This window comes from Furipterus horrens, unplaced genomic scaffold (genome assembly GCF_987537825.1).
Source record: "Furipterus horrens unplaced genomic scaffold, mFurHor1.1.pri manual_scaffold_4, whole genome shotgun sequence".
NCBI classification, from domain to species: domain Eukaryota; kingdom Metazoa; phylum Chordata; class Mammalia; order Chiroptera; family Furipteridae; genus Furipterus; species Furipterus horrens.
In genome coordinates this window covers 129,897,904-129,913,370 of record NW_028327174.1, presented here as the reverse complement: position 1 = coordinate 129,913,370, position 15,467 = coordinate 129,897,904, and the positions used below count along the sequence as shown (strand labels likewise).

The 15,467-nt window shown below is 35.7% G+C and overlaps 1 protein-coding gene across 1 annotated transcript in view; it reads right to left on the bottom strand.

The window, feature by feature from the left end:
- Window positions 1–278: 278 nt before the first annotated feature.
- CAAP1 (caspase activity and apoptosis inhibitor 1) overlaps window positions 279–15,467 on the bottom strand; it is a 57,453-nt gene continuing 42,264 nt past the window's right edge. Inside the window, exon 6 of the mRNA XM_090275791.1 lies at window positions 279–1,657. Coding sequence (XP_090131917.1) covers window positions 1,311–1,657 — 347 coding nt within the window. The 3' untranslated portion in view covers window positions 279–1,310. The remainder of the gene's footprint in view (window positions 1,658–15,467) is intronic.

The following is a 15,467-nucleotide window of genomic DNA, read 5'->3' as shown; positions in this document are numbered from 1 at the left end:
TTATTTAAAGGCGTGTTCAGGAACAACAAAAAGAATTTTTAACTGCAACACCAATATTTTGTAAATACTCTCTATTTCCATAGTAAAACTTCTAAAAATTTTACATACAATTAAGCCAGCTATTAAAACACAATCTCAGCAAGTTCTGTGTCTGAGGAAAATCCTCAAACAGCATTAGTAAATCATGGCTTATAAATACAATATACTATAATTGTGAGCAAATATAGAAACAAGAGTTCTAGATTCATATTTTAGAAAAAAAAACAATTTACTTTAAGTTAAGAATATCTACCTACATTTATTTTGGTATCAAACAATTACATTAAGTGATGGGGCAAAAAAGCATCCATAATTGTGGCAAGATGTTAATTATTTACAAAAACTATACAAAATTAGATTATAACTTCAACTTAACAAAGCTTCCTGAAATTAACTTTGCTTTTGGAAATGTACCAAAAGTCTTCAAATCCAGAATGATAGTCTTTATTATTTTTATTTCATGGAATTATAGCACATCAGATCTTCAAACAAAACACCAGATGAAAGCCTGTAAAAAATACTCTCCTTTTCTTGATAGCTTGGAATGCAAATGAAAATGTGTTCCCTTTTTAGTGAAGAAAAACACTTGAACAAAGTGTCCAATGATATCAAATACCTGTTAGAATAGCTTCTCTGCTGGAATTAAAGTTGAGCAATTATTCTCCATTGTTAAAAACTGTCTTACATTAAGTTTTCTTTTCCTTTTATAAAATAAGTTTTGTCTCAGCCATTTCAGATTGCTAAACCTTATCGTAAAAAAATGTTACTCTGTTTTTACTAGTAAATCTACAACAATGTAAGATATGTATCTTCGAGATAATTCATATTTTCAAAGTGCATATAAGCATAACTAAATTTCTTAAACTGTTAACAAATCTAAGAGCAATAATTTAATATTTCACTGCTAAATATAGGTAGCCTTAAGAGCAACATGCTTGGTCAATTTTTCTTAAGCTTTTAGGTTTGGTGCCAAAACATTTAAAAATAAAGGAAAAAAATTACTGTGACTCTTTGTTAATGGCTTTTCAGATATTAACCTGCAGCTGATATAACAAAGTGTCCAATTATTCAATGGTATTTGCCATGAACTCGTAAAACAGTTAACACTTATATAATATAAAAGTAGCATCAACCAAAAAAAAAAAAAAAACTATTATCTAATATGGGTTACATGAGAAATATCATATTAACACCCAAAATAAACTTAGGTACAAAACTGTATCATGTGGTTTTGTTCAAACACACCAAAAACTCAGGTTCAAGTAAAATAATTAGGTTGGCTTTTTTATATCACCAGCTTTCATTAGGGCTTTAATAGCTCTTGCCCTCATCTCCAGTTCTAGCAGCTCCAGCTGCTGTGCAGAAGGCTGAACATCTTCCGGTGGCGGAACAGATAGGGTGGCTGCTTTGGGTTCCGTTGGGCTAGACTCTGCCAGTCCCAGAATCTCATTCACACTTTTCTCAATGTCTTTTTCCAGGTCATCTATCTGACCAGCTTCACTTTGGGCTGTATTTTCTGCAATCTCAGGAGCGGCTGCTTCTTCATTGCATGGGCCTTCAATGTCGCTGTCGTAAGCATCTGCATTTATACTGAGTACATCACTATCTTCCCCTTTGCCTGTAACAGACAAAAAAAGGGGGACAGAATCATGTAACCTAATTGCCCTGGTCAAAATCTCCTATTTATAATGCAGGGGCTGCTTTGACCCCACCTACCACCCCAGAGTCCCAAACACATTATGTGATCCCCATCCCACTGGCTTTCCCACCGACTCCACAACTTTAAAAACAGATCTAATTTAATGTGAATTTTAATGTATTTTTCATTCCAATTTAGACCATACGAGCATTACGAAATTTATACTACCATATGGAGTTCCATGATCTATTTTCGTAAATAAAATGCCATAACACTTTACACCACAGTGAAGCTTCTACATTATAAATTGAAAAGTGACACTGGAAACTCTTTGGATAGGGTATTACTTATTACTGAAGTAAAATTCCTTTCTAGAGTTTAAAACACTTCGCTTTATAAACTAAAAAAAGCAAAAATATCACTGGTAATCTGGATACCATATACGCTGCAATTATCCCAAACCTTTTCATATGCTTTTTCAAACACTTTGTATTAAATCAGTAAATTAAAGGAGAATGCCTAAGGCCATTTTTCTAAGATAAAGTAAGTTTTTCATCAAAAGGATTTTAATTAATAACACACCATAATTAAAAAAAATAAGTTTGTTATAAAACTTCTATAACTGATAAGAAAATGAATATAAATGCACATGATAGCTCTCAACCACTCTGACTTTGGACATTACTCAAATCAAGGTGGTATTTACAAGTCTGGGTGCTCACTTATACCTCCAATTTATTTATCTTTTAAGTTCTAATATGTCAAAAAGTTATGATCCCCAAAATGTTAACTTTCTTAACTTCCTTATAATAGAAAAACTTATTTACCGAACAGGTTGACAGGAGGAAAATTCTGATAACAGAATGTGTAGGAAGAACATAAACACTTCTACTCCATTAGTTTTACAATAAATGATTTACTGATCTGGATTGATCCTTTTATATACTAATAATTCAAAAACTACTCTCTATTCCAAAATTAAAGTGCAAAACGAATCAACAAATTATTTGTGTCCACAAATAAACTTTTTTTTTTAAATAAAAAAGGTTGCAATTTTAATTATTTGGTGCCAAAGAATATTTTACATATCCCTCCAAAGCAACAAGTATTCCCTAATGGCTACATTATTCCAAATAGCCTGCTGTGTAAAAAAATAATGCTTTATATATAAGTATTCTAATCTGAGATAAAAACAAATTTAAGAAAAATGTGCTAAGTTGTTCAAGTTTCAAAAAGTTAATTTTCATGCCTTTGCAGGCTTTAATCTAAACTTCTATATCTGTAGTCACTGATTCTTAATGAAAATCTGCAGTCTGTTTACAAGAATTCAAAACATATGTTTTTGAAAAAACTGTGACTGTTCTTTAGATAAGAAGTTGTTCCTTGACAATGAAGAGCAAAATGATATAATGGGTGGGTGGGGAGAGAGGGAGCATCAGTACCTGAGTCCTAAATCTTCCTCTGCTATTACATATGTGATTATGGGCAAATTCCTTACCTTAGAGTTTGTATTCTGCAAACATTAAGGCAAATTGTTCTACAACATCTCTAAAATCCAACTAAACCCCAAAAGGGCCTAGAATATTCTACTTGTCAACAATTCAAGCTATCATAAATATGACGTGGGACCCAAAAAACCCCTGAAATTTATTTATAAAAAACTTTGTATTTATTCTTTATCAAGTACTCTCCATTTGATGCAAATGGAGACTTTTTTTTCACTGCTCAAAACAGTTTTTGAACTCATTGATTTTGATACCTTTTAGTGCTGCTGCTGTTTTTTTGTTTCTCTTCCTCCACATTGGCAAAACGTTTCCCTTTTGAGGACTTTTTTCGTTCAGGGAAATAAACAAAAAAGTCCTCTGGGGAGAGATTGGGTGAACAGGGAGGGTGGGGCATTGGGATCATGCCGTTTTGGGTCAAAAACTGCTGAGAATTCAGTGCAGTGTGAGCAGCTGTACTCATAAATCACCTATCAGGAAATGGGCAAATGTGTTAAAGAGTCTTCCAAAACAATTCACTGAAGCTGAATGCAGCCCATCACAACCCCAGCCAGTACACTGGTACAGATAGGCTCCTAGAACACTCACCTAGCAGAGGAAGCCTGTACTACAAGGGGCCCGCCCTCCAGAAGATACAGTAATTCCATTTTTTAGGGGGGAGGGTGGTCCTTCTTAGTAGTTCTGATGTATAAAATGAAAACATAATTATATAATGTTAAGAGTGACTGCATGCTTATGACTTCTTGATAGTGGTTTATGAAATTAAGCAAGACAAACCCTAGAACATGGAATAATTAAAAATCTGTCTAAATTCCTGCTAAATATGGCGAGTTCAGCACACATATCTAATTCCCTTCCTTACCAAGAACTCACTGAAGAGACAGAAGCAATAAATTTTAAAATAACAGTATAAAAATTGTAAGAAAAACGCTGGCTGGTGTGGCTCAGTGGATTGAGCGTCGGCCTGCGAGCTAAGTGTCGCTGGTTCGATTCCCAGTCAGGGCACATAACTAGGTTGCACGTTAGGTCCCCAGTTGGGGGCGCAAGTGAGAGGCAACCACACAGTGATGTTTCTCTCCCTCTCTTTCTCCTTTCCCCTATCTCTAAAAAAATAAATAAACAAATGAATAATTTAAAATAAATAAAAATTTTTTAAAAATTGTAAGAAAACTGATCATTTATACTACATATTTTATACATTGCGAAATGCTGACCTGTTTTTACCCTTTGCCCAATCCTTAGTTATTTCTTAAATACATCTAGACATTTTATATATTCTTATAGTTGTCCTTTTTAACATTCTAAAATGGTCTGCCCATCTTAAAATGAATACGTGAGAAAACGTTCAACAATTAAATTTTTAATCAAGGAAATGCAAATTAAAACATAAGATACTATATTTTATTCAGTAAAAAGCAGGAATTTTATCAACCCGGAAAAAATCAATAAATTTGTAAAATGGAAAAATGTTCAAGATATACTGTCAAATCAAAAAAGATAAAAAGTGATAATATTTGTTAAAAATAACATAAACTGATTTCCAGCCAAGATGGTGGCATACATAGACATGCTTTGCTTCCTTGCTCAACTATAAGGATTAACAACTAACCTCAAAAGAAAAAGCCAGAACTGCCAGGTAACTGAACTGTGTGGAAGTCTGAAAACCAAGTATTTGAAGAAAAAATATTCATCCAGATGGGTAGGAGAGGCAAGGCAGTGAGCTGGGGCAGAAAGGGCACAGTATGACAACCGGAAGGTGGCAATCAGCAGCATGGGTGGTCCCACATTCACATGTGGCAGACGAAGGCTGGGAGGAACAGTTGGGATTGTTCCTTAGGCCAGACCCCACAGCACAGGATTCCAGCACTGGGAAAACAAAACCTCATAACTCCTAGCTGTGAAAAACCAGTGAGGGTTGGGGTGATGGAAGAAACTGCCCATCTCTCAGGAGAGTTCATTTAGAGGGCTCCTAAGGTCCTAGAATGTATGTGAACCCACCACTCTGGGAATCACCACCAGGGCAGCAGCTAGAGGACCACCAGTCACATATGGTAGTGGGTGAAGTGACTAGAAATGGGGTGAGTGCTAAGCAAGCAACATTGTTCCCTCTCTGACTCCTCTCCCACATACAGTGCCATAAAGCCCTGAAACAGGTTGCCTTGTACTGACAAATACCTAAGGCACCGCCCCTTACAATGTAACAAGTTCTCCAAGACAGGGAGTCAAAGCAGCTTTACATAATCAACAGAAAGAAACACAGGAAGGCTGCCAAATTGAGGAGACAAAGAAATATGGCCCAAATGAAATAATATATCAAAACTCCAGAAAAAGAGATAAGTGAAAGAGATAGCCAATCAACCAGATGCAGTGTTCAAAACACTGGAGATAAAGACACTCGGATAATTCATTGAGTATGGCAAAAGAATAAGGGAAGAAATGAAGGTTACACTAAGAGAAATAAAGAAAAATCCACAAGGAACCAAGAGTGAAAAGAAGGAAGCTGAGGTTCAAGTCAATTAATCGGAATATAAGGAAGAAAGAAACAGTCAACCAGTACAAAAAGAAGAAACAAGAATTCAAGAAAATAAGGAGATAAGAAGACGACTCTGGGACATCTCCGAAAGTGCCAACATACAAATCATAGGGATGCCAGAAGGAGAAGAGGAAGAGCAAGAAATTGAAAACTTATTTGAAAAAATAATGGAGGAAATAAACACATTAGTCCAAGAAAAACAGAAAGTCCCAAACAAGTTGGACTCCAAGAGGACCACACCAAGACACATAATTAAAATGGCAAAAAGTGAAAGAGAATCTTAAAAGCAGCAAGAGAGGAGCAGAGAGTTACCTACAAAGGGGTGCCTCTAAGACTCTCAGTTGATTTCTCAAAAGAAATTTTGCAGGCAAGAAGGGACTGGCAAGAAGTATTCAAAGTGATGAGAAGCAAGGACTTACTACCTAGATTACTCTACCCAGCAAAGCTATCATTTAGTATGGAAGAGCAGATAAAGTGTTTGCCAGACAAGGTAAAGGTAAAGGAGTTCATCATCACCAAGCCATTATTATATGAAATGTTAAAGGGACACATTTGAGAAAAAGAAGATTAAAACTATGAACAGTAAAATGACAACAAACTCAGAACTATCAACAACTGAACCTAAAAATATACAAAAACAAACTAAGCAAACAACCAGAACAGAACCAGAATCATAGGTATGGGAATCATATGGAGGCTTATCAATGGGGAGGTAGAAGGGAGAGAATGAGGAAAAAGGTACAGGGATTAAGAAGCATAACTGATAGGTATAAAATAGACAGGGGGGTGTTAAGAATAGTTAAGTGAATGGAGATACCAAAGAACTTATATGCACCACCCATGGACATGAACTAAGCGGGGGAGGCTGCTGGAGGGAATGGGTGTACTGCGTGGAGAGGGCAAAAGGAAAATATTGGGACAGCTGCAATAGCATAATCGATAAAATATACTTAAAAATAACAAATTATTTATTAATAGTGGTTATTTCTCTGGAGGGAAATAAAAGTAGAGAGAAAAGAGAATAAGTTTTCCAATTTTACTCTAAGAACATTTCTTCAATCATTTCCAGTATTATAACCGTGTAAAAAATTTTGAAAGAAAAAATAAAATCACAGTATTAGATAACAAGAAAGGGTGTCATCTAAAAAGAAAATTTTCAGGATATTTACTAAGTACAGGTGGACAGAATGAAATTGACAGAAAAATAAAAGCAAAGCAAAACCACAGCCAAAGACAGCACAGATAATAAAGTCTTAGAAGCAAGGATGAGTTAGCTGTAGAACAAACAGCAATGTCATTAAAACTAAATTCAGAGTAGTTGAGCCATTTGTACCCACCCCCCTTCTTTCCTTCCCTTTTCCTGCCACATGCCCAAACACTCTAATGGGAGTGGTATTTTTCTTACATTAAAGAAAGAGATCTATTAGAGGAATAGATCCAAGCAACTACTGAAGAAACCCAAACCAGTTACCAGAAAAACTCAGCTACAAGAAATGAGTGACCAAGATGAATAAAAGAAATAAAGAAAATTCAGGGATAAAAGATAACCAATTAGGGGAGAAGGAGGGGTTGGACAGTTTATCTGGTATACTCAGAGAGACTGAAGTGGACACAGTAGTCATAAAGCAAGTACACGGTACAATGAAAAAATAAATAAAACAGAGAGCAAGAAATGTTAGAACTTAAAAACAGTTATCAAGAGCAAATATTCAATGGTTGCTGGAAGATGTTAGAAAACTTTCAAAATGCAGAAAAAAAATATATTTAAAGTATGCAATACAAGTTGAAAGGTGAGGAAAAATGCCAAAACCAACTTAATATATTAATTCAAGAAATACTACTGAGCACCCATTATATGACACTTTTAAGTATCAAGAAAACAGCAGTGAATAAAGTCCCTGTCTTACATCTAAGTCATAGGAGAGACAGTATAAATAAATATCAGATGCTATGAAGAAAAATAAAGTAGGATAAGAAGATGATAGTAAGAGAATGCCTTCACAGAGAGTGACTATTGTGATCTGATAAGGTAACATTTGAGCAGAACAAGTCAGAAAGCAATAGAGACAGTGGAGAGGGAAAATAAAGAAATAAGAGAAGAAAACTAATCTAGAAGGAAACTGATCTAAGGTGAAGAAGGTCTTCATAGAGAAAAAAGGCTTGCAAAAGTGCACAGCATCAAACCTAGGACACATTCGGGAAAATATTACAACGTGAAGGTAAAAAAAAAAAAAAAAATCTTAATAGTGCCCAGAGGGGAAAAGAAGCTAGATTACCAACTAAAGCCAGTTTCAAGGAATGAGAAGTATTATCAGCCACTATGGACAATATAGCCCAATGGCTACTAACACGACAACACAAAGAGAAGCAATAAATGGCTCCTTACAGAACACAACATTGCCTCAATATATTCTTGTCCAAAAACTGAGCATGATGAAGTCACTATATCTAACTACCAATTTACAGAAAATAAAGGAATATTAAATGAAACACTGAAATGCCAAAATTCAGACTGAGAAACTAGCATATACCTAGTTTCTTCGAAAAATAAACAGCAAAGAGAGGGAGAGAGGGAGGGAGGGAAAGAGGAAGGAAGAGGAGCATACAGATTTAAAAAAGAGATGTACTATCAACCAACTGCACTGCAGGGACCTTATCTAGATCCTGATTCACACACAAATAGTGTAAAGTACAGGACAATCAGAAATCTCAACAATGGATATCTGAGGATTAAAAATATGTATTACTCTGAGACCCCCAATGAAATAATGGATCTAGACAATAATCGTCGTCGTTGGCAGCCGTCCGTCTCGAGAGACGATGGTGTAGCTTCTTAAGAGTCTATCTGCACCGCTGAGAATGGTTGTGCAGTCCGACTCGGGAGTGACACGGTATCTGTCTCCTCCCGTGTTGAATCGACATCTTGCGATGACGCTGGAGTGTCCTCTCCAGTGAAGCTGAAGTTACAGAGCCTGGGCAGGGTGATATGGAGGGTCTGCTGTTGCCCATGCAGCAGACCACCCCTCTCTTCGCAGCTGAAGGGTCCAAGGGAAAGACGGAGTCGATACAGCTTGGCTTCAGGTGCGCCGCAGGAGTTGCCGGTGTTGACTACAACGTCAAACCGCCTTAGGGACTCCGGCTCCGGATTTTCTGTCGGGGTTTACTCCCTTAGCCTTTCCCCTGAAGAGGTATGCCGCAAGGCAGCGGAGGTTTTTTGGAGTCAGAGTTTTCCTTCTCTGATGTGCCCTGACTGGGAGATCGAACCAGCGACACTTAGCTCGCAGGCCGACGCTCAATCCACTGAGCCAAACCAGCCAGGGGTATCTAGACAATAATAAACAGCTACTAAACCCCTTAGGTTTAAGAAGGACAACACCTGAACCAATCAATCATTAAAAAAAAATGTTTATTGCTTTTACAGAGAGAGGAAGGGAGAGACAGAGGAACATCGATGTGAGAGAGAAACATCTGTTGGTTGCCTCCCATATGCACCCTGACTGGGGATCAAACCCGCAATCTAGGTATGTGTCCTGACCGGCAATCGAACTCCCAACCTTTTGGTGTGAGGGATGATGTTCCAACCATCTGAGCCGTACTGGTCAGGGACAATTATTAATTATTCTTCATATCACAATACCACCAATGAAAACAACTAGGTTAAATTTGAATGTTTTCTGAATATCTGATGATATTAAATGTTACTTTTTAAGGAGGTACGATTATGTTTAAAATGAGATTTCATCTTGTAAGAGATACATACATACATAGTCAAATATTTACAGATGAACTGAAAAGATATTTAAGATATGCTCTAAAATAGTCTATGGGTGTGAAGCAGTTAAGAGGTAAAAATGAAAAAAAGATTGCCATAGGTGAGTAATTGTTGAAGATAAAGCTGAGTAAGAGAGTTAATGTCCCTGCTTTCTTTTCTATATTTGTTTGAAAATTTCTGAGATAGTTTTTTAAAAAAGTTAATTTCCACTTGTAGACCTAAACAATGTTTTAGAATATGTTAAAAATAAAAAAAAAGTACATATTATGGAGAACATGAAAAGATTGAAACTTGGTATTTCTATCAGTCAGTCATAGAGGTGGTCATTAAAAAAGTTAAATTATTTTTGTATTCTCATTTAATCAATTTTTCATACCTGGTTTTAAGTTGTTCACATTCAGTGGTTATGTCATTTAGAAGAATATATTTCACCATTTTTTCTCTCTAGATCCTAGATATTAGCTCTCCAAGGCCTCCAGTGTTATGGATCTGCTTGACTCTCATCAGTAACAAAGTCTATGATACGCTCTATGCTGGAAAGCAATGCTATATGCCTCCATAGATTTCTTTTCTTAGACAAGAGATAATTTTGGTTTTACTTGATTTTAAGTCATAAAGAACACACTTCTAATGTATTCTAACTGTAGAAAGCTAGCTTGAGAACTCTACAGTTTTAGCGAGTTTCCATTTTTTCAGAACGTCTTTTCTGAAAACAATTATTCTTGCAATGTCTGAGAATCTTTCCCGTAGAGGCCTTCCATCTTCCTCTCAGCAAAACTAATAGAACTGAACCATTCTTCTCATGTAGTATTTTAAACTACTGACTTACATTTAAGTGCATCATGTTAATCATCATATTCAAAATTTAATCATGGCATAAATGATTGTTTCTGATAAAAAAGAAAATGCAAACAATTTAATACAGAACACTTATCTAAAATTCTACCAAAACTGTTGCTGGACTGTCCACTAGCCTGTAAGCCTAACTTTTAAGAATCACAAATCAAGAAATTACTCCAAGAATCAACAAATATTAACTCAGTATCTATTACATATGCCACAACGGTGCTGTAAGGGCCACCAAAGAGGTAGTCTTTATAAACTGCCACAGGTGGGATAGACTAAATATTTGTGACATGAGTAAGACATGGTTTTGTGCTTATGGTTGCTTAAAATATGAACATCATACTTCCAAGTGCTAAATTGTACAATATAAGGTATAAAAGAATTTCAGAAGTTATGAGGCAATAGGGAAAAGTGAAGATCATCATAGAAATGTGGTGTGAAGTAGGTCTTAGAATCTAACAGGTATATATGGCCAAGTGTGAAGGACAAAATGGACAGAAGTAAAGTGCTAGACTTAAGCTTAGTACAGATTTATGAGAGTCTACCAGGAATAAAGTGCACACGTGAGTATAAAGAGTGTATCCAAAATTATTGCCTGTGAAGACCGCCGTTCTAGGACAGAACGCACAATAGGGACCTCTTGTCAGCCTTTTACAATGGATCAGTTAGGTAAGTATTTTGGGGTCACACTAGAGCACAATAACAGGCTGACACATGAGAGATTCCTTGCTATAATCTTTTCTCTAGTAACTTAAAACAGGAAGAAAACCTTTAAAAATATAATTTATCATTTTCCTACAATCTGATTAAAAAGGCTACTTTTAGGATAAAAGTTTGATGTTAGGGGAAGTATCTAAGGATGGGGGCTGATTGCCAGGGGAGCTATTTGAACAGAGGGTTGAAACTTTCAGTCCCATTCCCAACCTTTGGTGAAAGGAGTGGGGCTGGAGGATAAATCAATCATCAATGACCAAGAATTAATCAATCATACCTATGTAATGAATGAGGCCTTCTAAAAATTCTAAAAGGACAGGATGTGGAGAGCTTTGGTGAATATATGCAGATTTGGGGAGAGGGTTGCTTTCAAAGAGCACATGGAAGCTCCAAGCTCCCACCCACACACCTTGCCCTATATACCTCCTCTTCAGTCTGAATGGTCACCAGTATCTTTCATCATATCCTTTTATAATACACTAGTGATATAGTAAAAAAAATATATATATAGGAAGAAATATGAATGTGTACAAAGTGGAAAAAATGAAGATGAAATAGCTATTTCATTATCTGTATTTATAAGCACTGGAGTTCAGAATGAGGCAACTCCACCCCCCAGCCAACATCTGTTGGAACTTATTCATTTAAAAGGGCATGACGCTCACGTATCTTCTGCTAGTAACATCTCTGTGCTGTACAATCTGGCCATCCAATGAAGGTTTGCTCAAACTCACTATCTACTTCACAAACTGTCATGTTTCCTGGGGCCTTGCTTCTAAAAGGTCAGAAAGAGATACTAAAGACTTGATTCTAATTTTAGGTAATGCAAAGGTATCTCATACACTCATGAAGTGAGCAGCCAGTCACTATCCAAAAAAGTAATAGTATTATTTATAAAACACAGAAATCCAACCCCCAAATTAAAAATACCTTTATTAAAGAAGTAGGAAAAATAGTAAAAACTGTCAGTTTGACCTCTAATTCTTCCCATAAAAGAAAATATGTGAAATGGAAGTAGTGGGAGCCTTTGAAAAAAATAACTATGTCATTGTACAGTATGATTGATAAAGTGGAAAATGCAGTAAAAAGTGTCCTATATGTTTTCAAAATGGTAGGGAGGATGTTTTCTCATGGGGAAGGATAGTTGGAGAGTGTAGAAAGATTCTCAAAAATAAAAACTCTATCCAAACATTACCCAAATGAGGAAATATCCAAAGAATTACAAGCTACTGAGGAATCTATGATGACCACATATTTTACAAAGGGCACATAATCAATAATTAATATAAAAGACTGGTATGAATCCATACAAGTAAGAAAAACAAACAAATAAAAAGACTCCGTTTTGTTAAGACCAGAAAGAAAAACAAGCTCTGAAGCAATACTCCCTTTGGGGTAGGTGCTAGAATAATAATGGGTGAAAGTTACTAATATTCTGTTTTGCTTCCATCCCTTTTATTAGGAATAATGTACACATTGGATAAGGTAAAAAAGAACAAAGGGATTTGTTTAGTCATCTATTCATCCTCTTATTCACTTAAAATAATTTAAGTACCCACTATAGACAAGCACTGAAGACTTAAAGGATCCTAAGACATACATGATCCTTTGCTCTATAGAAGCTCTCCACTTAAAGACTATAGTCAACATGTAAACAAAGAGAAATACCACAAAATGCAAAGCAACTTAGGGTTAAAGACCATGTCAAATTTGTATATGGGTAGTCAGAAGTGTTTCTTGACTTGAAAACAATTACTAATTCTGATATAACAGAATAAACAGACAATAGTGTTATGAACTAGCTGACAATCAATTTTTATAAAGAACACCAAGAGAACAGGTGAAGTTAACGGAAGTAGGTTAGGGAAGGACTCAACGATTTGGAGATGTTTTATCCTAAAGAACAAGTCGCTTGACCCAAATAAGAGTACACCACTTGCATGAATGAGTATAAATCTCAGATTTAAACTGCATTAACATTAAAACCTGTAGTCACAGCTCAGTGGATTGAGTGTTGGCCTGTGAGCCAAGTGTCGCTGGTTCGATTCTCAGTCAGGGCACGTAACTAGGTTGCGCATCAGGTCCCCAGTTCGGAGTTCAAGTGAGAGGAAACCACACAGTGATGTTTCTCTCCCTCTCTCTCTCCAAATAAAAATAAAACAAATAAATAAATAATTTAAAAAGACAAAAAATGAACAAAAAAACCCTGTAGTCACAACTTATATTTAAATTCTGAGATATGCTGTGAACTAGACACAATGATAAACATAGTTCTGGTTTTCACAAGAAAGTGACCTCTATACGACTATATAGTACAGTAAACCTGATATCAATTCCCAGTAACACTCTAGGTTTATTCAGAGGTTTAAAGCTCTGGTAAAATAAAAAAGTAGTACTAATTAGCTTACATAGATCAGGTAGCATCCGATCAGGGATCTAAATGATGTGTGGAAGACTCGTATGGTTACCTTGAGGAGGAATATGCAGGTAGAAGGGACAACGAAAGTCAATTCCTGAAATAGGGTACTTGGGTTGCTAGAGGAAATCAAGGAGGAAGAAACACAGTGAGCAGCAGGGAGAGGAATAGGCCATTTTGCTGCATATAGGAAGGAAGGACTTCAGATTTTGTATTAAGATGAGAAGCTATTGGAAGGCTTTGATTAAGAATTGTGAAATGTCCATTCTGATAGTTTAAAATAATCATTCAAACTGCTGTGTGGAAAATAAAAAAGGCCACAGGGGAACAAACAGAGAAATGGTGGGATCAGGATACTATAAAAATCAACACCAGAATAATATGGCTAAGAGGTGTGAAGTGGTTGAATTAGAATATTCTAAAAGTAGAGCTGATAAGATTTGTTGACAGAGAAGAAAAGACTCAGGAATATGTCCAAGGTTCTTGACCTGGACACTGAGAATAATATAATTGCTATTTGTTGCTTTAGGGGAATCAGGAAAGGATCTGGAATTTATTGAGACATATTAACTTTTTTACTTTACAGAATTTATTGAGGTGACATTGGTTAATAAAATTATAAGGGTTTCAGGTATACAATTCTATATAATACATTATCTGCATATTGTATTGTACGTTCACCACCCCAATTTGGGACATATTAACTTCTCAGATGCTTATTTGAATTCTTAAAAATAAAGTGGCTATATAAATGTTAGAAAGAGGCATGAATTGCAGATATAAATTTAAAGTTGCCAGACCTGGAATTACATAAAATCACCACCTGAAAATGCAGAAAAAAGTCCAAAGAATAAATACTGGGGCACTCACTCTCTAGAAGCTGAGTACAAGAAAACACAATGCAAAAGGGACTGAGAAGACAGACAGTGTGGTGGTGGGGGGAGGGGGCGATAATCAATGGTGTCAAATGTGGCTAGCAGGTCAAAGCAATGGCCAATAAATCGCTGCTGGCAAGAGTTCACTAGGGATGGGGGCATTAATTAGGGAGAGAGAGGAAATGACCCCAGGTACCAAATAGAAATGTGATAACTATACAAATAGTGGGGCCAGTGCCAGCATCAAAGAAGTCATCCTTTCTAACAGGAAGGAAAGAGAAATGTACGTTCAGATGCAGGTGTATATAAAAAATTAATTACATATCTATTTTCTTTTATTATACAAGCTCTTTCCAAATTAGGCCACATTTTCCCATCCCTGATGCCTAGCACAAAACAAAAATTAGTTTGCTAAAAGAAGGGATCAGCTTCAAAATTCAAAGAGACATCATTTAGAAGAGGTATTAAATTCATTTTCTATATTCCAAAGGACATAAAATGAACGAGTAGAAGTTACATAAAGGCAGACTATAATTCAATACAGAAACAATTTACCAATTAAGTGTAGTGAGGATGATATCGAGGGAATGAAAACAGAAAAAGTTAATTACAACAATGACAGCAGAAATAATTATAACAAGAACTGATATTTATTGAGCACTTATTATTACTAAGTACTTCTCTAAAGCAATTTACATGTATTAACTTTTTAAATCTTTATGTCAATATAATAATAGACACTCATACTTATCATTCCCATTTTAAAAATGAGGAAACTTAGGGACAGAGAGTTTAAGTAAATTGTTCATGTTCACAAAACTAAAATGGCAGAACTAAAAGTCAAATCTGAGCATATTTTGAAAACCTATGCACTTAAGCATTCTGTTCTGCCTCCCAGATCTTAACAGAAATAAAAAGACCACAAGCTTCATAGATCAGAATGTTGGTTCAGGCTGAATATACCTTTTCTATGTCCCTTAAACCCACCTGAATAGATATAATATGTAGGAGACACAGACCTAAAAAGTATGTGTTAAATATGAATAAATAGTAAGAGAATGAAAACACAAGCCACTAAGAAAATATCTGCAAAACATCTGATAAAGGACTGGTACTGAAATAACATAAGAA